Below are 23,653 nucleotides of genomic sequence, written 5' to 3' on the forward strand. Positions count from 1 at the left end.
AATCATTCCCAAGGTGCTGGGAACAAACCCCGGTACCGTGCCAGGGCTGAGCTCGGGATGCCCAGAGACAGGGCACGGGCCCCTGCTGCGAACCCAAGGAGAAGCCACATTTCACTAGTTAGTTTAAGGTGTTAACACAGCAGCGAACCCCCGAGGCGCCGTGCAGAGGGGGAGCAACGAGGTGCGTGTCCTCGCTACGCCACGGAGCCGGCAGCGCTGAAAAGGCAGCGGCAGACAACAGTGATGCTCAACAGGATCTCACGTTTATTATTGAGAAGTGATTAATGGTGAAAAGAAAGGCAACGCCCATTCCTCATTGGCTTAACAAGAAACTGAAGAAACATATTCACTACACATTTTACAATATTTCTTTTTTTTTTTTTGTCCAAAATTCATTTTCCTGTAAACAAAACAAGTTTTTACCACTGTTCTCAGCTTTCAAAATCAAATTAATCCAGGCTTAATCTGTAAATCCGTATAATGCACAAGAACAGAACATTTCTTAGGACTCCTAGTACTTGACTTTGAGTAACAAAGGGTCAGAGAAAAATGAACCACCTTTAAGACACAACCTCATGGACAATTTCTGTTCAATTCTTCTTAGGCCAAAACCCCAACTTCCTCATAGAACTCCTCCTCTTCCAGGCCAGGGGGGAAGAAAGAAATAAACAAAAGTTATTCCACTTTCCGTGGTAGATGTTACAATTCGGTGTTCCAAGTGCAAATGTCAAAACCAGGGGAAGGAGGCGCGAGGGGGTGGAAGGAAGGGAAGCGGCGGGGTTTAAAAATCAGAAAAAAGGCGGCATGTGCCACTTACGGACTTTAAAATCCGAAAAAACCATAGTAAAAAGACAAAAAACAAAGCATATGCTCTGAAATCACAACCAAAGCCAAAAGAAAGGGGACAGTTTTTACCTATACTCTACCTAGAAGGGATTTTTTTTGTTGTTTTTGTTTTTTTAACTCCTATGTCTGGTGAAATTCCAATACTTTTCTTTCTTTTTTTTTTTAAACTGCAAGTTTATAAGAGTCTTTTTGAAGTCAATGAAATTAAGAAAAAAAAAGTCCTAATTCTCTCTGGGATATTTTTGCTCTTTCTTTCTCTCTCTGAAAGACAGCCGGGTTGCAATCTCTGCTGCAGTCTCTGTGGGAGGAATGGCCTTTTACTTGACACGGCCTTGGCGTTCCTGCAAGAGAAAAAAACAGAACACATTAGCTGCCAGCAGTTTTATTCACCTCTGTCACACCTCAGCATTCCGACACATGGATCTGCAAGGGAGGCCTGTCCTATGTGAGCAAGGTCAGAGAAAGTATTTTTCTTTGTAAAGGAGGTACTGTGACTCTGCAGGGCTAACGTGACGATGTATCACACTGCTTGGGTCTACCAGCTCGTCACGGTTTCCCTTTAGGAGGGCTGGGGATACCAGAGCCCCGCGCCCCTTCCTCTCTCCTTGCTCACAGCAGCATCCTTCAGCGGAGTTATGGGCTCTCCCCAGGGCAGACACCACCAGGCTGCTCCACGCTAGGGGTTCAACAGAATAGAGGAACAGGGTAAACAAGAAAAAAAAAAGAAAAAAAACCCCAAACCCCACCAAAAAAACATGAAGGACAAACTGAAGAAGAATTGGTGGGAAAAAAGTGAGCCTAGGTCAGTACTGAGGTCTGCACCTGCGGACAGCGTGGGCTGGGAGCGGGGGTGACAAAGCTCCCACTCCTGGGTGTGGACCCACAGCACCCACAAGACATCTCAGCCATCCCTGGGCTGGAAACCAGCAGAGCAGAGCTCTGGGCTGGAGAAGGCTCGGGCAGCTTTGGGAGCAGGACTCCAGAATGCTGTGGGGATCGGGCAGAGCCGCTGCAGGGGGTAGAAGGAGGAGGAAGCGAGGAACGAACACCAGGGCCTGTGGCACAGCTCTGCCTGCGTCCAGCTGCTGCCGGAGCAGGGCAGCCCAGTTCCCTGGGCACCGCGGCTTCACCTGAGATCACACATGTGCACCCAAGCAGACTGCAGCTCAAACCTAGGGAGTGCTGACGTCTGCAGAGACTGAAATAGCCCACAGTTACCAGCAAAACACCTCGCTGATAACTCTGAAGCCTACTGATGGCATCTCACTCGAAAACCAACAGGTTCACAGGAGTTTCCCACCAACTGCTACCACCACCCATCAGTGCTCATCCACATCCCTCCTCCAGCACTGAAGGAACACTGTCAGACAAACATCGCACCAAGCTGAACAGGCAGCAAAGCCCCAGATACGCCCAGGCACCAAGGGCTATGATATCCTCCCCTGTGCCAAGCACCATGTGCCACTGTCTCCTCTCTGTTAAACCCAAACCCAGCAGCTTTGCACTGAACTGGGTCTATACCATCCCAAAGGGTTAAGAGATTCTCCCCAGCCCATATTCAAAGTGCCATTTCCAGATCATGGGCCACCACCTCAGAAATAAAAGCTGTCAACAGCTGAAGGCTGATGCTCCTCCCTGCCTCTTAACTGCATCTTCTCCAAGCACAGGCAAGTCCCTGCACTCTCTTGTGTAAAGAGCACGACGGCATTTTTAGCTCTAGCTCCCACGCTCGCTGCTGGAGCAAATTAATCGCCACCTAAGCCAGTCTCAAGAGACGTCAAGTCCATCTCACCTCCACAGCAAAACACCACCTGCAGTAGGTGCCTGCTGGCAGAGCAAGACGATGTGGGTTCTCCCTTGTGATAACTTATGTCAGAGAGAAGGGACACTGCTAGGGCTCTGATGGACTGAAATCCCATTGTTTCAGCTCAGGATGCTTCCCTGTGAGCCTGTTGCTGTGTCCAGGGCCATGTCCCCTGATGTCCAGGCAGTAGCAGAGCTGCCTACCCACCTCCCCCTGCCCCACATTAACCTGGTGATCAGAGGCACCTTCCCTTCCACCTCGGCAGCTCGCTGGCAGGCGGAGCAGCTCGAAGAGACAACGTCCTCTGCCACCACTGCTAAATCCAGGGAGAGCTCATCTCTGAGAAGCTTCAAGCCTGGCCTAACCGCATGTATAGCCATCTATTCTTAAAAGCCTTCCCGAAAAGGGGAGGCCTTAGATCCAGCTTGAAACAATACCCCAGGCTTTGGCAGCCCCTCAGCCACATGCAAACGGTGATCCAAGGTGGCTTCAGCTCCAACCCCTCTGCACAAGCTGGATGGGGCAAAGCAAGCCCTATGAGATACCGTGCACAGACTGCCTTTTGGGGCGAGGGATTAGATGAAGGCACGCATTCTCTTAAAGACTATTTGCCCCACATAAGTCAGCTTACTTCTCCAGTAAGTCTGCCCCAAATCTGTTGCAAGTGCTATTTGTTGCTAAAAACCGCCATTGCACAAGAGCAAAAAATCCCTACCACGGTGGGAAGCAAAGGCAGTCTTGAATGTGAAGTAAAGCAAGTGCTACAGGGAAAGCCACAAATCAAAAGGAAGGTGCCAAGCCCTGTTCCCTCTCTGCTGCCTGGCTCAGCAGCCAGCACGTTATGTTAAACAGGGACAGATGGCAACGTGATGCATTCCTTCGGGAAGAAGCCGCAACTGCCTGAGCTAATGCCTCCATCTTCCCGGATGCGGACTTGGGATAAGCCAGCTGCCGGGTTCAATCCCCCCAGCTTTCTGTCGGCAGCCAGGGCCAGCATCCCAGGCTGGCTGTCAACAGTGGCTGAGGGTCCTGCTGAGTGCATCGCCCCGTTAGCTGACCAGATGGACCCTGATTAGTCACTTCTCCTCCCTGCTGTGAAGGCAAAGCTGCTCCTGGGGCCAGCGTATGGTTATCACAGGGAGCTGGAAACAGGACCCAGCCTCTGTGCAAAAGTGACTGCCCTTCAAAATCCCAGTGTGCCAGAACAGAAGGCATCACACCTTCACAAGAGAGGTTAGAGCAGATGTCCCCCATGTCCCCAAGCTAGAGAGGGAACCAGAGACATGCCTGACATGAACGTCTTAATTTCAGGGTGGATAATGGCCCAATTTTTCTCAACCCAGTCTTCTGTTCACAACCTCCTGTGCTATTCGACCTCAAAACAGTGGCACAGAACTATCCGCCCCCCTCCACCAGCACCGCAAACAGTATCCTAAGGAGTTTGTAACAGAAAAACGCAACATGGCGTCTAGCCACACCTGCTGCGGCTCTCGAGCAGCTGCCTTCCACACCTCCCTCGGGCTGTCCTGCCCTGTCCTCCACAAAGAGCAGGGCTTTAGGCACAGCCAAGCCTCCACCCTGGGAGATGCAGAGGCAGGCAGCCAAGAGCTCTGCCTGGCCGAGCAGGTGCTGCCAAGGGCGCTGCTGTCAGGGCTCGATGGCAGGGAAGGAACAGCTCTCTACTCTCCACTAATTTCAATATTGCTGCTCTTGCTTTTCTCTGGGAGATGCATAGCCACTCTCTTTTATCTCCTCCTGGGAAAGCCTGAAGGATTTCTCCACCATCTAATCTGCCAGCCCAACTGCCGTACATCCCACGGACACATCTCAGTTCTCAGTGGAGTGACAGGTGAGCGCCCAAATCATAGCAAAGCATCACACAGATCTACCAGAACATACAGCAAAGGTCAGTGGCATTGCAAACATTCATCCTTTCCAGCTCATCTTTCTCCAAAATTGTGGGCTGTGGGTTACACCCAGTTACGGGACAGCTCAGAAGGCAGAGCAGTATCTGCACACACACGCTGGGCTTTGCTCTGGCATATAGTCCCTGGAGGGCAAAATATATTCCATCATAAAGTGTTTTATTCTCTTTGGCTACATTTTCATTAGAGCTGGGCCATACCTTCTTGATCCACGTGGGAGGAGCAAGACAGAGACACCAGCTCAGACTCTCATCTCCATCCATCCGTCAAACCCCTCAGCAAGTGGAGGGGTAGGAGCATGGCAGCACCGAAATGGCTGAAGTGCAAAGCGATACGCCGATTACTAGAAAGACGCATGCCATCGCTCAAATCAAGTGTTGACACCCACACATCACTGCGAGCGTGCTTCTGGGCTGGCGGTGTTCAGAGGCACCAAGCTCAGACAAGGCAAGCACGTGTAAGTAGGAGCCCTCTGTAATCATCCCGCTTAAGCCACTTCAGTCACATCACCGCCGTCCCGGGGGGGCCGCAGCACTGTCACAAGCCAGGTCCTGATAATAGCAACTGAATGAGCTGGTGGAGAAGGCTGATGAGAGATTGTGTTGTCTAGTCACACTGGGGGGAGCCCACAACAACAAAAGGCTCAAGAGTTTGTACCGAGAAATGATGACAATGGGCAATAATGCTGCATGTTTGTTCAGAGGCTCTTACCTTGATTAACAACCAACATTCAACTTCAGTACTCCTCCTGCAAAGGTAAGGACGTTACTGCCACACTACAGATGTGGAAAGAGAGGACTATAGTCAAAGGAGGAGCCTGAAGAAGAACCCAGAGCACGGCTCCCAGCTGTGAAGCACATAAACCACAGTTTATTAGGACCTGTCTGACCTGGAGCGCAGTGTAGCAGCCTGAAGACATCAATCAGGCAGGCCAGGAAGCAGCCTCAGTTTAAAATGAAGAAGGTCCTACAAGCAAAAGGCATTACTCACCCAGTGACTGCCCACAAAGGAACAGCAGGCAATCACTTCATGAGGGTACAGTCTATGCTGCCCCAGTATCATTACCCAAAGGGGTGAGACACCCAGCAGTCAAATACCGTTCTTAAGACACACACACGCCTCTCGCTCACAGACACCTCACTCACCAGCCCGACTCAGCCCACGATGCCTGCTGCAACAACACGGCATTTGCTGTTTGAACTCTCCTCCCAGCGCTGCCGCCTGTCGCGCACTGGATGCGATCCTGGCAAAGAACGCAGCGGGATTTCCGTGTGCCCGTGTCTCAGAGGCAAACGTCTGGCTTGCCTTACAAATCGGCAGCTACAGCAGCCCGTTGCCTCAGCCGTGCCCAGCACAGCCTTCCCAGAAGGATTAGCTCGAGGCATGGTCACAGTCAGCACAAATGATGGACAATGCATCACTGTCTTATCATGCTCGTCTGCTCCACGAACAGCCTCGAGTCCCAGCTGATTTACAAACCAAACATGAGGTTTTCCTGTTGTCAGCATTAGAAAGCTATCAGAGTTACAGAGAAAAGCTACATCCTAGTCTGCCTCACTTCGGAAAGGGAATAAAAATCAGATGCAGGGATGTGGTTATAGTCCATCATCTTCATCCTATCTCTTGTTCATGTAACGGAGCTCTCCACCAAGAATTAAAAGAGGAGGTAGGCAAACAAAAGCAACTCTTTCAGAGCAGGAGAGACCTTTTGTTTTACTATCAAAAATCTAACAGAGCAAAACCAAATATCCATGCAACCACAAAAGGGGCAAACACACATCACCGAAAAAGCGTGAGCTGAGCAGGGATGCAACTGTGCCGGGTCAGCCCCTGCGGGTCGGACTTTGCCCCCAGAAATGCAGCAGGAAGCACCAGTGTTCCCTGCCACCACTGAGCATGCACGGCCGGGCAGTTAGGAAGTTCTGGTTTCCTCTCGAAACCTGAGCACACTGCGGCGTTGCTACATGCCGGTCACCTCACCGTCAGTCAGAGGATATGAAGCCACAGAGAATAAATAAGGAACAGCAAGATGCAATTCTTCAGGTACAGTTGTAAGCCAAAACATGCCTTAATATCAGGGCACATAAACACCACAGTGGCCATGCACTTTACATCAGATGTTGGATTTCCATGTCAGAGCAGCTAGCTTGGGGCTAGGGGTAAGGAGGACACAAAGGGTGCCAGGACTTGGCCCCTGCAGTGGGTTTTACACAAGCGAGGGGGTCCTAGCTGGCAGATACCAGCAGGCACGCTGCTGTTCCCTAGCACCTTTCAAGGCGCCTTTAAAACTGATGCGACCAGTTGCAAAGAATGAACCTCTTCTCACTTAAACATCACATTTGATTGCATGAGTAAAGCAGCCCAATTCCCAGAAACATTTATAATTATCCTCCCGTAGAGAGCCTTGTCCCACAGAGCAAAACTCCTGCAGGAAACAGAATGACAAAAAAGCCAAGAATGTACATGAATATTTAGAGCAAAAAGCAATGCAGAGCAGCCTGAGAGGACTCTCAGCGGCACTCCACGCGAGGACAACTGGGGTCCCACTAGGGACTGGAACTGGACTTGCTGGCTTTAGAGCATGAGCAAAACAACAGAGACAAGTCCTTTCAAGTCATTAGGAAGGAAGAAAATTCTCCTTGTCTTAAACCAGGGAGTCTTTGTTCTTCCCTGTCACTACAAGGGATGAGACGGTTGCCACGTTTCTTTTTGCAGTTTGCCAACACTTCCCATTTGGGCAGCTCAATCTCCCCACTACGGAGCAGGGCACTTGGCTTCGACCTGTCTGTTCATGCTGAAATCCTCACAAAGTAGGGAGAAACTTAATACCATGGACAAAAGAAATGGGAATAGTTCACATGAAAATTTAAGCAAATAGTGTTGAACTGCATTTATCAGAAGCTCACTCCGAGTATCGCACCACAGTTTTGATCTACACCAGACGAGTGTTCCTTCTCATTTGATTTACATGAAACATGTTTCACGACTTTGGTTACCTGAAGTCAAGCTCAAGTAGCAGTAGCACCTGAAAAATGAGTGCCACATTAGTCTGTAGAAAAGGAAGGACCCCCACTTTAATGTTTTACAATCTTCACTGCCTTTAATAATGCCTTTGTGCTGTCCTCTGTTACACTGCACAAGTGTAATGCCAAGGACTGAATGATCTTGTGTGCAGGAAAACCTGTGGAGCTTCTCTGGAATTTGTGGTTCCATATATTCATAGAGATCTAGAGAAATGAGTGAATAATGAAGTGACAAAGTTTACTGATAATACTAAGCTTTTCAGGGTAATAAAAATAGCAGCCGATGTGAAGAAATGGAGGACTTCGAGAAAAAGCAACGGAACATGACAGTGAATTTGGTCTGCCTGGCTTAGGTAAAGCAAGTGACACACATGGGAAAAAGCACTGTCCTAACTCTGCGATGACAGGCTCCGAACTGACCACTAACAAGGGGAAACAGGAGCTCAGGGTTACACTCTGCAACTCCAGGAAAATGCCTACCATCAAGAAAAGTAAACATCATTCAGGACAGATCATTCAGCCTTTATACAAACCTGCACCCCTATCCTGGGCAGTGTGTAGCTCTGCTCCCCTCCATCTCTATAGGCACACGGAAGAACTGAAAAAGGGTCAGAGAGGAGCAACGGGGACAAGCAAAGGACAGAAGGGTTTTCATCTGCAGAGCCACCATGCTCTAGCTCTTGAGCCTGGAAGAGACACAACTGCAAAGGCAGAGCAGGCACAGAGAGTACATTGAAATCAACTGCTCACCACCTCTTTCAGCACAAGAACTAGGGAGTATCACGAGGCAGACTCAAAGCAAACCAAAAGGATGTGTTTCTTCACACAACACGTAATTATGCTGAAGAACTTGCTGCTGCAGTTATGCTCAGAACTTGCTGAGAACGCTCAAAGAACGCATCGACATCTTGGACAAGAAATCATGAGTCGATAAAGACAAAGACGCATCCTGTGGCTCAAAGAAATCCCTGAAGCAAAGCAAGGAGAACCTTCACAGATGGACAAATATGCGCTTGCACCATCCTTAGAGGCACTTGCTCTTGACCATGTTATTGTTAGCTGCATGCAAAGCTTTTTACTTGGAAAAAGAGAGCAACAACGCTTGAGCAATGCCTCTCTACGTGTCCGTTGGATCTGCAGATCTCGCAGCCACAAGGGATGCAGTGTCAGGCTACACAGACTTCTGGTCTGACCCGGTACACTTGTTCTTGTGTTTGAGGCTAAAATACCACCTCCATCCCAAATAAGGCAGAACAAATACTTCACACTACAAGAAAACCCCACAATATTCTGCATTATGAAAGGACAAGAGGAGATCTATTTGCCTACTTCTGTCAACCATGAAGAGCTGAATTCACAAGCTCAAGTAAGAGAGCCAATACTCCCTATAGCCCTTTGTGTGCACCCTCATTTTATTGCCACTCAGAAGAGAGCGCGCAGTAGTATTCACTGGAACACGGTTTTGTATTTCAACTTTTCTTCCTCCCCCCTTTAAACATAGCAAGAAGGTGGCACTCTAATCAGCTGAACCCCAAATCAGGCTGGCTGGCCACAGCCTAAAGGTTGATGATCAGGACTTTATGATTTCTTAAAGATTTGCAGATGATGATGGGAAATTCTCTGAAGTAATTTTACAGGAGATGGCAAAAAATTACAAATAACAGAGCTGAGAGAGGGCAGAGCCTTCCCCGTGTGTACAGATCACATAGGGATAGGGATAAAATAGCGTGGTTTCTTTTCTCCCCAAGATTAGAAACAGACAGGGATTTAGATAGATTTTACCTAAGTCTTCTAAACTGGTATTCAATTAGAATAGCTCAGCATTGTCCTTTTAATAAAAAAAAAGGAGTCCTAACGCTATGGAACCAGAAATGCAGTCTTCGTTTCCAAGTTCTTGCTGAAGAACAGCTTACAAAATCCAAATGCTTTATTATTAACTGCTCAAATGCACTATTACATGACTTGCACGCAATTAAAAAGCCTCACACTGGGCAGCTAGTCTCTGGAAGGAGCTACAATCAACTCTCTATCCCAGTCATCAGCTTGGATAATGACAATCCTTGTTAACGGAGACTTCCCCGGGTAACTTTCCTACAGTAAAAGCAGGGTACACTGTTCTAGCTGGAAAGCATCCAGCGTTTTGCACCACTAAGGAACTGGTTTATTAACTCACAAGGCCATAAGACAGTACAATTACTACCAGGTACAAACAAGAACATCCAGGAAAATGAGAGGGCTGTAATAATTGCAGCAAAAATGATCGCAGAGTACAGAACAAGAAGCTTCCTAAATGAATACCTGTCACATAACCCTTTACAGGAGACAGAAGAAGAAAGCTACTTCCTTCAGACAGCAAACTGTTACAGAATTACATTTCTGTTAAGAACAAGGGAGGACCTTTGCGGATGAAGTTATTCTTGATGTACTGCATATATACACAAGGCTCACGTATCAATGTACTTCAACAGTTTTCTTGGGATGCTAATCAGCTTTCAGCAACACCTTGTGACCCACTGCACTTCTGCACCAGACACAAAACCCAGGGAACTGAACAGGACCGTTCCCACGTGCTTTCACTGAACAGAACAGCTGGAAAATACTTATCTTCCAAAGAAAACTACTCTTTTTGGAGAAGTAGCTGTTAATAAAATAATCCGAAGCACAATGCCCATGTCAGTAGCTATTAACCTCAGCATCAGCAAGTTACCTAGAACACCGTGGGGGGCGGGGGGGAGAAGCCACCGCTGCTGACATCTTGCACGCTCCCTTCTCGCATACCCAGCCCTCCACACTGTTTCTAGGGAATTTGCCAGCCACACACGTGCAATTTCAACTCAACAGGCTGAAGGAAGAACAAAATTTTTTTTCTAATTTAAGACATTCATTTGAAGTCATTAGTATGTTCATAATGAATGCAATTAACATTTATAAGAACAATCAGTTCAGGGTATTATTCCGCATCTCAGAGCTGAAATCACCCAGCCAAGGTGAAGATAGCCTTGATAGGAGGGGGCATGAAGCTTTGCCCACACCAAGCGGGCAACAAGTGAGTTGGGAACAAGTTCACAAGAGCGGGACATGAAATAAACTCCCCCTGCTCAAGTCCACACCTGTAAGAGGTGCCAAACCTCATCGCATCCATCCCAGTGACTACAGAAGAGCAGCTCTGAATCCCATTACCAGTCCTCAGAAAGCAATTTTAAACTGGGCATCTCGACAGCTCCTTAAACCAACTTCAACAAGTCAACTTTAAACAGTATGTAACATTGTGTTTTATTATAATGTTAACAAAATGTTATATTAAAATATTATTTAAAAGTCTGCTAACAGGATATTAACAGTGAGAGGCAGGGCTATGAGGCAAGTGCAACAGGCTTGCTCTTCCACCGCTCAACTTCCACTTTAGTGGCAGTTGAAATGGCTCCCAGCTGCTCCCGTTTTACAGACAAGGAAACAAAGTCCACTGTCTTACAGCAGAAAAAAAGGATTAGAGCACCAGCTAGATCTAAGCCTTCCCCTACGATTTTCTCCTGCCTTTAAACAAAGCTAGAAAACAACCAAAAATATGCGAGAATGCCCTAAGCGCTTTGTAGTGCTGGCTTAAAGGTATCGGAAGAACAAGGTACTCCTTATGTCAAACAGCCAGTATCAAACTACTGGAATAAGCAGTATGGTTTGTTTCCTCTATTACTGGGCAAATATATGAGCACAGGAACACACAGAGGATTTAAAAGGCCTGGAAATAAACAGAGAAACCATGTGCATTGCCGGACAGCGGAGGGTATTCACAGCCAGGGAATTCTGTCCTGGTGCATCAATCAATTAACTTCACTATGGCCAGGATTTGGAGCAGAAAGAGAAATAGCCTTGGGGTCACGGACAAAAGGAGCTGTGCAAGGGCGAGCTGGGTTCCCTTGCTGTCCTAGGAAACAGTTTTGCCTGGATATGTAAGATTCGGTTCCTGGATATTGCAGTCAGAAACACTGTCCTGTTGGATATGGTAAAACAAAAGCAAATGCAGCACTAGCCAGGGTGACTGTAACGGCGGGATAAAAGAGCTAGCTCAGCCTATAGGAAACACGCTCTCTCCTCCCCTCAGAGATTAGAAATTAGGAGGAAAAAAGAACGTTGCAAAATACATCAGAAAGCACTTCTTTTTTACAGTGGCTGTGAAATAGTCTGCTAGTTTCAAATAGGGTCATATAACAGCACTTAGTTCTTCCCTTAAGTCGTATCTTCTAAGGGGGGCAGTGACACTTGCCACTATTAATACTCCTTTAACCAGCAGACGGCGTCAGCCGAGACACAAAGCAGCACACTTCTGGAAATAGCTCCAGTCTGGCAAAACACACCTTTCTGTTTCGAGGCTGGTGTACCTCAACATGAAAAAACAAAAACCACAAAAACCCACCCCATCCTGCACGGCTCATCCTGACTCGACGCCCACTGAAGCCCCAATGCAAAGCGTGTGTCTCTCATCAGCTGCAAACCTGACTACTGAGCACTCTGGCCCTGGAAGGGACAGGACAGCACTGGTTTTCATGGGATAGCCTTCCTAACATCCCTGGATCCTGCAAGTAGCCAAGTACCCCAACCCTGGGCAAGGCAATGGGTGGAAAGAACTAAAATGAACTTCCCTTAGAGTTGACATTTATTGCTTTTCCAGAAGACACAAGCTGTTAACCTTTCACACGCAAGCAGATCACCAGCTAAGACCTTTACACTGACATCGCCACCGCAACATTCCTAGAAATACACATATATTACTAAGGGCTAGGGATTGTTCTGGTTGTCGTAATTATTTTTCATTTTTATATACAAAGATAAAACAGTCCTTATAGGGAAGAAGCTGGTGACGTGCTCTATCACAAAAGCAGCTATTACGGGTTTCAATAAGTCCTGAACTGCTTCAGGTAGGATTGCGGTGGGAGTCAGCTTCACCATTTTGGGTCAGGAGAACATCCAAGCCTTTTAAAAAACTGCATGAGTAGAGCAAAATGAGACACTCAAAAGAAACGGAGGTTAGTCTCTGAGGACAAGATGGGCACAGGTGACAGAAAAGGACAAGCAATGGCATGATGTCAGTGTTTTCAATGCTGAACCGTTTACCCTCCTTCGCTGGCCAAAGGAAATAGCACAAACGCTAAGGAAAGCGTTTTTCATATGATTTCTGGGAACTATTTTAGGGAATTCTGAAGAAGTGACTCTAACAGTGAGTAGTATGAAAGAATATTCAAGAGTTTCCAGATTTTCACAAGAGCTCATCCATCTGCTCAGATAGCAAGCAGGAATCAAACTGCAAATCAGACACAGGTTTAGGCGAGTTGAAGCCAAGTGAAACAATTGCAGCTTGCTGGAAGTTCAAAACAACCCAAACCTTGAGACATTTAAGCTTCAAGGAACAGGAATGCAGAACATTAACATATCACTGCCATCCACAGACTGGTGGCAGAGACAAAGAGCTGGTAGCAACGGGATCTCCCTGACACAAAAGCAGCTTGACAGACTGCGGGCATGGAGCTGCACCACAGGCTCCTGCCAGAGCAGTGTTTTAACTGTCCAGAGCCTCAACTCCGTTTTCTGGTATGTTTTTTTTAATCCAGGTGATTGTCTGAGATGCTTCAAGGCAGACATAGCATGGCTTGGGGGTTTTTTGCCACCCACTGTCCCAGTGTAACCATCAGCATTCACTTCGGGGCGGGGGGGGTGTGGGAAAAAAAGGCCTCGAGCAAGAACGACTGCTTCTTAATGAAACCATGAAAGAACAGTTACAGAAACCTCAGCTATCTTCAAGGCTGCATCAGCGAGCAATCGAGGAGGTCAAACTGTTGCTGAAAGAAAGACCGAGTCACTTCCTCTGTGCCGGATGTCACAGGGCAAGGGCCCTGAGCGCACAAAGAGTGAGTCAATGGTAAAAGGCAAACACCAACGGTACCTCTACAGCTCCCTCCTGGCCTATGAATTCCAGAGACGTATGACTAAGTTCCCTTTCAAAGAATAAATGCTTTCCTAACCAACTGCTTCTGCACCGGAGCGCCACAGCGAATCCACTCCGACATCACTTAATGAGGAGGCGCTGGCGTGCTGAGCATCCATCATCCACCGTTCCTGCTTCTGACCCTCCTACACTGTCACATCTCAAGGAAATTGAGGAAAGCAGGGGAGGAGACTTCAAAATGTGATTGAAAAGATGAGTAAAGATGGCTTACAGTTTTACGAACATTACTAAGCCACATTTTTAATACCTTACCGATTTTCAGACATTTCAAACAACTTGCAAACAGAGCAGCCTGCCAGCAGCAGAGCCCATCAGCCTGTCCCCCAGCCCTTCCCACTCTATTGCTCTTCCTTCTGCTTGCAACCTGCTACCATTTACCCAGCAGTACCTCCTGCATCCATCCAACCCCCACCCGCCCTCCGGCAACATCTCTGCCTCCCCTGCACCAAGGTCTGCCCCTCTCTCACTCTGCAAACTGTTTCTCCCTGAAGTCAGATCTGGGGCGTAGGAGAAATCCCACTTCCTAAGATGTCCTGCCCAGACTAGATTTCTGATTGCATTCAAAACCTCAGTAAGAGAGAAATCACCACTTTGGAACAGGCTGGATACTGAGCGGAACAAGTTCAGGATGTGAAGTCACAAAATATCTAGGTTCTCACAAGAATGAGGTTTACACCTCCACCCCTTGCAATGTATTCCACCCTGACAGATTTTCTTCAAGTACTGTAGGTGCTAGGGTATCAGTTGGAAGATGTGACCACCTTTGTGTACGGGTGACGCTATTTATACAGACAACGCTCCAAATAAAAGATATAAAAAAATTAACTGCATTCACTGTCATGGTGAGCGGTTGCAGCTCCCGATTCAGTTCCTCAACTGTTGGGTGGAAAATTCCCCATTGCTGAAACTAAAGAGACTGTCAGAAAACTTGGCAAACTACCAGAATGCTGTGCTAATGCTAATTTGTAATTACTGTTTTGATCAAATACAAGCAAGACCCCTATTGTGAGGAAGGTCAGCCACAGGTGACTAACACAGCTGTACCCAAGTAGGATTCAAGGCCCACTGGTCACTGAATTTTGGGCCAAATTTTCAATTAGCAATCCTCTTGTTAATGAATCAATGATGGCAGCAGGCTTCGAGCTGACGGACCCCAGCGGCAAGGCAGCACAGCTGCTGGCAGGCAGCGAGCCCAGCTCACATGCCACACTGCTGGGCAGAGCCCACGCAGGCGACGGCCCACCGGCTTCAAACGCAGCAGAGCTCGCTGCCAAGCGGAACAGAACGACCCGCTCCGCGTCCACCGGAGAGAGGACAAGTAGTCGTGGACTTAAACCACAGCAAGGGCGATTTAGGCTGAGCATCAGACAAAGCCTTCTAACAGGAAAGATAACTGAGCGTAGGAATAGATTCCCTGGGGAGGAACAGGAACTGCCATTCCTGAAGGTTTTACAAGTGGTGGGAAACATCTGTCACGCTGACCCCACGTTGGGTAGGGGGTGGATTAGGCGGCCATTCAAAGCCCAGCTCTGTTTTCTAACAGCTCCCCAAACCCCCCACTGATCTCCTACTTCATACTGTTCCAATCCCAAAGCTGACAATAGCACAGAAATAAATTTTGTTTGGGATACAGTACTGAGGGAAGGCTGAGATTTAGAGCAGCCAAAGGGCAGTCCACTGAAGGCAAAGCCTGGGCACACCTCCGCCGGGGTGCTGGCACCCATTTCCCCCCACAAACAAGGGCTGCCGTTTGGGTAGTGGGTTCACCTGCAAGCATGCAGCTAGCCAAAAGGCAGACCAATGCCCGCCAAGCTTGCTCACAAGCCCGTGCCTTTAGGCCCCGGATTTAGTCCAGCGCAAGGCAGCCCTTCATCTCCTGCCCTACAGGACCTTGCCGAGACAGACAAACAAGTTACCTTTTTAACATTTTCCTCCTCCTCTTGGCGTTTCTCATAGTGTGAGAAGTCATCAAAGATGGAGGTGGTGTGCTTGTAGGTGGCAATGATTTTCAACACCTGCTTAGCCTTTTCCAGTGGCACCTCCTGAGTGTCCCTGGAGTTGGTCACTGGTTTATTCTCGTTGTTCTCTAGGCGGATGTGCCGCAGCTGGCTGTTGGGAACGTCCTTCACAAAAATCCACCTGACATCAAAACGTCCCTTCCACTTGTCCTGGGACCACACACCCGCACACGTGTTATAGTCCACAGCAGATTTCATTTCTGCTACTCCGCAGAAGTGACCACTACCGTTGACACTGAACAGTAAGTAAACAGGGCCCTTCCCGTTCATGGAGCGATAGGCGGCATCCAGTCTCTTGTTGCCGTGCTCTGTACTGCACCAGATGTTATATTTAATGGAACGGTGGATATCGTCCTCAGAGTAACTCTTAATGATGAAAACCCGGCCGTGTTTTGGGTTCCAGTCAAAATCCTTGGGGTTGTAGTTGTTGATAGATCTCAACTTCTCCAAGACCGGGTGCGGCTCCGAAGGAGCAGAACCAGAACTGGCCTGAGACTGTCCCACTCCGTTACCGTCCACTCCATTTTGGCCGAACCCGTTGCCACGATTACGAGGGGCAACCCAGCGGGTGGGCTGAGCCGCCGGCTGCGGCACGGGCAGCTGGGCCGGCTGTGGCGGCGGCGGGGGCAGCGGCTGTGGCTGCTGCCCGCTCGAAGCCTGTGCCACGGGTGGGCTGTTATTGATCTGCTGTCCCACAGGCTGGGGGGACACCTGGGCTGGCTGCTGACCAATATTCTGAACTAAAGCCTGGGACGGGGCTTTTGCCACCGGCCCTTTGTTATCCCAAGTTCCAATATCCATGTTATGTTTTATCGGAGGTGGTGGAAGACTTGAACCTGCAATGCCATTCTTGGTCTTCAGCTTGGGCTGCTGCTTAGCCGGTTTGCTAGCGATGTCAGCCCAGGAAGTCGGCTTTGGAGGAGCGATAGTAGCTGGAGGCAAACTGTTAGATGCCACGATGTTACTGGTAATGGATCCGCTACCGACAGCCGAACCAACGACTTTTGGGACGCTGCTTGCAACATCTGTGCTGCCCAGCTTCAGAGCTGCCATCCCTTGGTCGATGGTGTTCATGCCGGGAGCCTTGTTCAGAGTCTCGTTAGCAAAGGCAGATTGCCCATCAATCATCGCTCCACCCAGTGAGCTAGGGGCATAGGCGTAATTGCTACTATAGCCAGAGCTTTGAGTGGATTGTCCCTGAGAACTGTTATTCCCCCAAGCTGAAAAGTCAATCCCACTTGGAAAGAAGTTAAAGCCGTGCTGCCCGAGAAATGGAGTGCTGCCAAGGGCCCCTGGCTGCCCGAACATCGCGTCTGGGAGGAAGTGAGGCTCCCCGTTGCTCAGCTGTCCGTAAGAGGTTAGGTAGGGCATGGGTGGGTCACCCCCCGTAGACCAGGCAGCTTCGCCTAAGGAGTAGGAGAATCCAATGGAGGGACTGTAGTAGTTTGGTAAGTAGGAATCGGACATTGCAGTGTATGCATTATTCTGGAACAAAACACAAAAACCAGAAAATAAGCACTGAATAGTTAGAACGAATTGGGCAAATTTCAAGGGACCAGGAATAAAAGCCATCTTAGACTTCCTGTGCCCCACCCCTCCCTACCTTAGGGCTGGGCAGATAAACAGGCCCAGCCTTGAAACACCTCCTTTGTTAGAAGTGCTCTAAAAACTGTTTTGTTGCCAGAAAGATTAAACACAAAGGCTCAGCAAGCTTCCCATGCTCAGACGGGAGCGCATTGTGCTCCTGATGCGGGACTGGACACCGGACTGCCCCAGAGCTCCTGCTCAGGCTATAAACAAGTACCTTACAGAGCATCCAAATATTATTGTCTACTTATTGTAGCTACTGCCAAAGAGGGCTTTTTATTGCCTGGGTAACATTCGTATCTGCCTTAGTTTTGCTGTTAGAGGAGGGGTTTGGGGAAAGGACTTGGAGGAAGTGGGATATGGAAGAAAAAGATTCAGTGGAAGCACATTGCCAAAACCATGAGTATCCCTAATTGCCTTCCTTGTTCCCTCCGTTAAACTTATGACCCATGAAAACACCTTCATCCCTACAATTTAAAGTTTCAGAGTTCAAAATATCCTGAGAACTTGCAAACGAACATGGATTTAAAGGCTCATCCTCAAAATACGAACTGCGCCAGTGCTGCAGGCACATACTAAAAGATACCTGAAAATAGGGAGTAACCAACAAGGTTTCAATAGCACAAGAAAGCAGGCTTCAAATTCAGCGAGGAAAAAAAAAAGCTGCTCCATGCCTCAGTCTCCCTTTTAACATCCAAGTAGCCTTTAGGTTACGAAAACAAATGCCTAATTTTACAATTAGGGAACTCTCAGACATCACCAAGATTTGCTTACATGAAAAACATCTGTCATTTTGCATTCAAACCAATGCCCCCTCCGGGGAGCGGTTAAAGCCACACTAATGGACATTATCATCCAGTAATTTGAACCTGTGTGAAGCCAGCCTCGCGCTATACAGCCGCTTACATGCCAACCCAGTGCAGCCGAGATCAAAGTCAGGTTCAGTTCCCATTTAAAAGCTTGGCTTGCAGCAGGCTCTACTCCATTTTTCGTTGAATCATGTTTTCACGTGCCAAGTGCAGCTCCCGAAGGACTTCATGCCATACTGAAATCTGTGGAGGCTCTCAAGATGGCTCTGGCACCCTCCAGAAATAGCTGGTTTGCCTCTCCACCTTCCACTGAGTTAAAGGAAAGCAACAGGTTTGGAACTAACCCAGCCCCAACTTTACAACAATTAATAGGAATGATTTCACTTAACGTGTTCAGAGACAAGGTTTGTTTCACCATATAGAACACTGAAAAGCTTTCTGTGGTACTTCATGGTGTGAATGCATGAGAACTGAGGCACTCTCTCCAGCTTTTCCATTTTCCCAAAGAAGGGGTCCCAAAAGCAAATTAATAACAAAACTAACTCTTACCCAGGGTGCAGTTTCACCAATTGAGGAACTCAGCCCTGCTAAACCGAAACCAATGAACAATCTTTAGGGCTTGGTCTGTTCAAAAGCATGAACACCGACTAATTTGTAAGGCAAAGGAAGGAACTTAAAATTCTTAATTTGAACCAGCAAAGTCTCTTCAAGAGATAATCCCCTCAATTCTAAGAGTAACAATATGCTCTCCTGGAAATTAGCTTTGATGGAACACAAACATGCAGGCCCGTACCTAAAACCGGAGCCCAGAAGGCAGAGTAGCACTTTCCTCTCTGGAGGTTTCTCCCTCAAAGCACACCACTGTCAGAGGAAAACCTGACCCCTTGTCACCTCAACACACTTCCTTACACGTCGTTATACATTTAACATTATGGTATATTTAACATAGCCTGTATTAAGCTATTACCTGTAGAGTATTCACCAGCTGTACTCACACAGTACGGAGGGGGCACAGGAGTTAAACAGCAGTCGAGCACCACCAGCTCAAAGCAGATTTAAGACCAGCCCGCTGCTGTTCACTACCTGAATGTCTAGAACGACGCTCCGCTATCAAACGCGCCACCTCGCTCTGCTACCCTGCACTCGCACAACTGACACAGTTACTGATTAGTATGCAAATGAAACTTCACTGGCTTTTAATTCTCTCCAATGACTAAGACTTTTGGTACAGTTATTTCCTCAAGTTCACTACTGCTCTTCACCTCAAGACTAGAACCAGGGTTTAGGCTTACTTATTGTTGCTGTTGAGTTTCTGGTTTTATTTGTAAACTGCTGAAGAATCACTTACCATGTATCTGAGCTTTAAAAGACACAGTAACCTCATTTACTAGGCTGACAAGCGAGTAACAGTCACACCTGAAACAGCAGCTCCTCAATGAGGAGTAACAATACCTTACAACTTGTTACCCGGCACTTGCGTGGAGAGCTCAGAAAGCAAGTCCAGAAACCACTCGTGTTGCCCTGCTGCAGTGAGCTGCACATAATTTTTCAGAGCCTTATCTGTAACATCCTTTCCCATCTTTGGAAGAGAGGCACACCCTCCGATACCTTTGTATTTTTGACCCTCGCTGGTGGGCTCAGCAGAACCATGGCCCCCTCCAGGCTGAACCCCTGGGCTTTGTTTTCTTCTGTATTCTGTGGCAAAACACGGATGAGAGCTGCCAAGCAATGCAGCATGGCGAGAAACTGAGATAGTCACCCTAAAGTACCATTCAAAGTTAACACATCAGCTCTACCTCACTCCTGCTGAATTTCTAGAGCAACTGCTCTGCTCCACCTCCCTGGGCACACTCCAATCACTTCCTTGTTTTTAAAACGTATTTTTACTACTGTGACACAGGCAAAAAGAAACTAAATATTCAGAAGTTCTTCATCAAACGTGCAAAATAGGGTCAAATACCATGTTGCTCCTAGCATTATAGTAACCTTCGCTGTCTTTTAGGAGACTTAAATAAAACTACACTTTGCAGGAAACACTTCCACATTCAGAAGGAAGCTGGAAATTGGTGATGTTGATTTCTGGGATAGAAAAAACCTACCATTAAATGACAGCTACTAGGAAAGTAGCTAGTTTTATTCAAGACTTGAGAAAGTAAATCATACTCTCACACCCTAGGTAGGTTGAATTTAGGCTTTTGACTATTTAGGGAGCTCAATGCAGTAAGTTATCTTAATGGATAGGTTAAATTCTGGAGATTGTGAACAGCTGACAGGACCTGAAAGAATATTTAGCCTCATATCTTTTAGCACAAACTAGGAAAATACTTGTTGAAAATTTAACTAAGACAGAAACCTGCTCCTGTGTTCCAATAAAACATGTATCACTTCACTAAAAAAAAAATACACTTAGTTAAAAATGATCAAAAAGAAATACAGGAAGGGAAAACCAGAATAGCTTATTTCTACTAATCACAACTAGAGAGAAAAGAGAAGCCAAGAGAATGAAGGAACTGCTCCAGTTAGCTACTACAGATGTTTATCTATAACACTTACTTGTACCATCTAATCAGCTGAACTCCATCTGTTATGTGTCACTCTCCTACTGCTCATTAAGAAAAACAAACAAAAACTAGGTAACAGTGGAGCTAATCCTAAACAGAAAGTTAAGAGGAAAAGTATCTGAGTCTGACTTGCAGGAGCTGATCACAGGCTCTCCAGCTTGACTGCTAACTGAAGTTCACAAAGAGTCTGAACAGCCTTTATCACATGTGTGTTTTGTGGGTTTTTTTGTGAAAAATAGAGAAAACCCCATGACATGCATTTTCAGTTTACTTGGTGGAGAGATAAGAGCCTTGACAGTATCCTCCACAAGCCCCTGGAGCGGTAACTGCATCGTGTGAAACAATCTCACAGCGCGACCCCGTGCATCTCACGCAGTGTAAAGGACCAGAACCCAGCAAGGAAACAAGGTCATAACAGTAAAACTGAAAGAGCAGAAATGGTAACTTCAAGACCTGAACACCAACTGTAGGAAGTCCTCACGCCCCCAAAGGACTGCCAAAACCTGCTAAATACCTCATCCACCACAACCGAATGGGTTTTAGTGCTTTCTGCCTGGGCAAAGACACGCATAAAATAGCATATTATGGTCAGGAAGGTGGCAAATGTCAAAGTGCAACCAGTGGAGATGGGGAATGAGCGGAGGTTTGTCAAGGATGCCAAATGCACCTTCGCTAGAGAGCTTCCTGCCCATCTGCAAGTATTCTTACTCACCGGCCGGGCCTGGGGACTCAGGTAGGGTTCAAAGTCATCATCATTTAACCCATCCTTCTGATGCACAGATCCATTTTGCACTGAAGAAAAGATTTAGAGTGTTAGAAAGAACTCTGCTCGATAAACTTGAACGTGTACCAACTTTAAGTGTTCAAAAACAGGTGTTTTAATGTAACTACTAGTTTAGAATATACCGTGTTTGGCCCAACAGGGAGCGGAGAGACACTTCACCACCACACAAACGCTCTTTAATACAAACTTTCCCCAACCCCAAAGAGGGGTTTCACAGCTCAGGGTTTGCTGCTCTTCCCCAGCGTGCAAAAGGCGCGCAGACCCGGGGCTGCGCCCAGCAAATTTCAGAGGCGACCGTCCCCATCCCTCCCCCGCGGGCCCGCTCCCCAACGGCCCGGCGGGATCCCCGCTCCCCCGCTGCAGGAACGGCCCCACACGTCCCGGGGATCCCTCACCTTTGTTGCCTTGGCCTTTGGGTCTCTGGCGCGGCGTGGAAAGAGAAAGAGGAGAGCGGTGAGTCAGGGGGGCGAAGCGGCCCCGGGAGGCCCGGCCGCGCCGCAGCACAATGGAGGCGCGGCCCCGGGTGCGTGTGTCGGGGTGATGGGGAGGGGGAAGAGGCCGCCGCCGCCGCCCCGGCCCGGCCCCGCCGCTAGGCCCCAAAGCCGCGGCCTCGCGTAGCGGGCCAGGCCCGGCGCCGCGAGGGGGCGGCGGGGAAGGCCGGTCGGTGGCGACGGGGGTCCCTACCTGCTCCAGGAGGCTGCTGGCCGACATGGCTCCGCGGCGGGGGCTGCTGGCGGGGCGGGGCGGGGCTGGGGCGGGGCGGCGGCAGCGGCGGCTTTGTCCGGGCGCGGTCGCGGCGCGGCTGCCTGGCGGACTCCCGCGGCGGACTGTGGGGCGACGCTCTAGCCACCACCCTCGCCTCTCCTTCCGGCCCAGCGTCTATGGCCCAGGCCCGCCGCCTCGCGCCCGCCCGCCCGCACGCGCTCCCCGGGCGTCACGCGGCACCGCGCGCGCGCCCCGCGCTCCCAGGCACAATGGCGGGGGCGGGGGAGGGGGGGGGGGGCTGGAGGGAGGGCGCGCGGTGCATGCCGGGCCGGCGGAGGACCGGGGCGGTGAGCGCCCCCTCTCGGCCGGGCGCGGCGTGCGTGTGTGGGCCTCTTAAAGGGCCAGGCACCCCTGCTGCCCAGCTGCGTTTTTCCAGCACAAAATGGTAAATCTGAGGCCCGCCTGCAGCTCCCCCCCCCATAATTTACATCCAGTGTAATACCAGATCCCCCAGTCGCACCCCAGCATTTTAGATCCCCCTGTACTCAGGGCACTGCCCCAAGCCTACCACCCCAGGGTGGCGGGGAGCAGGGGCCACAGCAGCCCTAGTAAAGGGGGTCCCTGGGTGCCAACCCCAACACCCGAGGGGCCAGGGGTAGGTGTGGGGGGAAGCGCAGCCTGCCCTGACAAAGAGTGGGGGACAGCTGTAAACCTGGATTTGGGGGGGGGGGTGGTGTCCCCCAAAAGGACCCCATCCCTCCCCCAAGGGGCTGCCTGCATGGGGCAGGGCAGAGGGGGACAGCGTACAAGCTGCTGGGTGTGGAAGGAGGTGGGTCCCTGATCCAAAATCCATGGGACCTGGTCCCCACAGCTGGCCCCCAACACCTCCGCAAGGTGGGTACCATGTGCTCCAGGCTCCCACCACAACGCAGCTTTGCTCCACGGCTCCGGCTGCGTCCGAAAGCCAGTGAAACACTTCATGAAATGCTTCCCCACCCAGATCGGGGTTGGAGCAGCAGCAACCACCCCTCAGAGGCTGTGGGCAGTGGCCCTGCCCATCCTGCCTCTGAGGCAACAGAGCTGCAGCCATTCACCTACCCATGAATAAACCATTCGAGTGTGGTTTGATTTTTCCTTTTAATGCAAAAAAATAGCCAAACACATCTTCCTTCCTCCTCCCCAGGTGTGTTTCCTTTGCTGTCATTTTGCTTAATATTTCTAGCCAAGCAGGTCCCCACCTCCCAGCCCTCCCAAACCTCCGCAGCTCTAACAGCACCCGGCGCTTCCCTCCTTCCATCTTCCCACCGCAGCGGAGCCCAACAGGACCCCGGCCACTGAAAACAAAACAAAAAAAAAACAGAGGGAACGAGGGAAAACAGCAGGGCGCATATTACTTCAGCAATGTGCCAGTTCTAATCCTGCCAAGAGATTATAGGAAGAAAGAAGAAAAATACAAAAATAAAACCACCAAACAAGTAGCAACAAGCACGGAGCAGCCCCAGCACACAGTGTAAACAGAAGCTGCCCCGATCCGGAGTCCAGCTCTCCCGGAAAGCAACAGCACGACATGCTTTGTACACCCCGAAAGGTCCC

At 49.1% G+C, this 23,653-nt stretch overlaps 1 protein-coding gene across 1 annotated transcript; it reads right to left on the reverse strand.

Moving 5' to 3' along the window:
• Positions 1–241: 241 nt before the first annotated feature.
• On the reverse strand, positions 242–22,359 carry YTHDF2 (YTH N6-methyladenosine RNA binding protein F2). The gene is made up of 5 exons (XM_064471577.1): positions 22,040–22,359; positions 21,751–21,775; positions 21,284–21,363; positions 15,513–17,099; positions 242–1,187 (listed from the first exon to the last, which is right to left on the reverse strand). The coding sequence occupies exons 1-5, from the start codon at positions 22,064–22,066 to the stop codon at positions 1,164–1,166; spliced, it is 1,743 nt and encodes a 580-aa protein (XP_064327647.1). The 5' UTR covers positions 22,067–22,359; the 3' UTR covers positions 242–1,163.
• Positions 22,360–23,653: the final 1,294 nt, after the last annotated feature.

The sequence above is a fragment of the Phalacrocorax carbo genome, chromosome 22 (genome assembly GCF_963921805.1).
Source record: "Phalacrocorax carbo chromosome 22, bPhaCar2.1, whole genome shotgun sequence".
NCBI lineage: Eukaryota > Metazoa > Chordata > Aves > Suliformes > Phalacrocoracidae > Phalacrocorax > Phalacrocorax carbo.

What these genes read in the sequence shown, in the direction of transcription:
- YTHDF2 (XM_064471577.1), bottom strand. Translation starts at nt 22,066, where the DNA reads ATGTCGGCCAGCAGCCTCCTGGAGCAG. An exon ending in CCAGCAGCCTCCTGGAGCAG is followed by an intron (nt 21,776 to 22,039) that starts GTAGGGACCCCC and finishes ACGCCGCGCCAG; the next exon opens with AGACCCAAAGGCCAAGGCAA. An exon ending in TGAGTCCCCAGGCCCGGCCG is followed by an intron (nt 17,100 to 21,283) that starts GTGAGTAAGAAT and finishes GTTTTGTTCCAG; the next exon opens with AATAATGCATACACTGCAAT.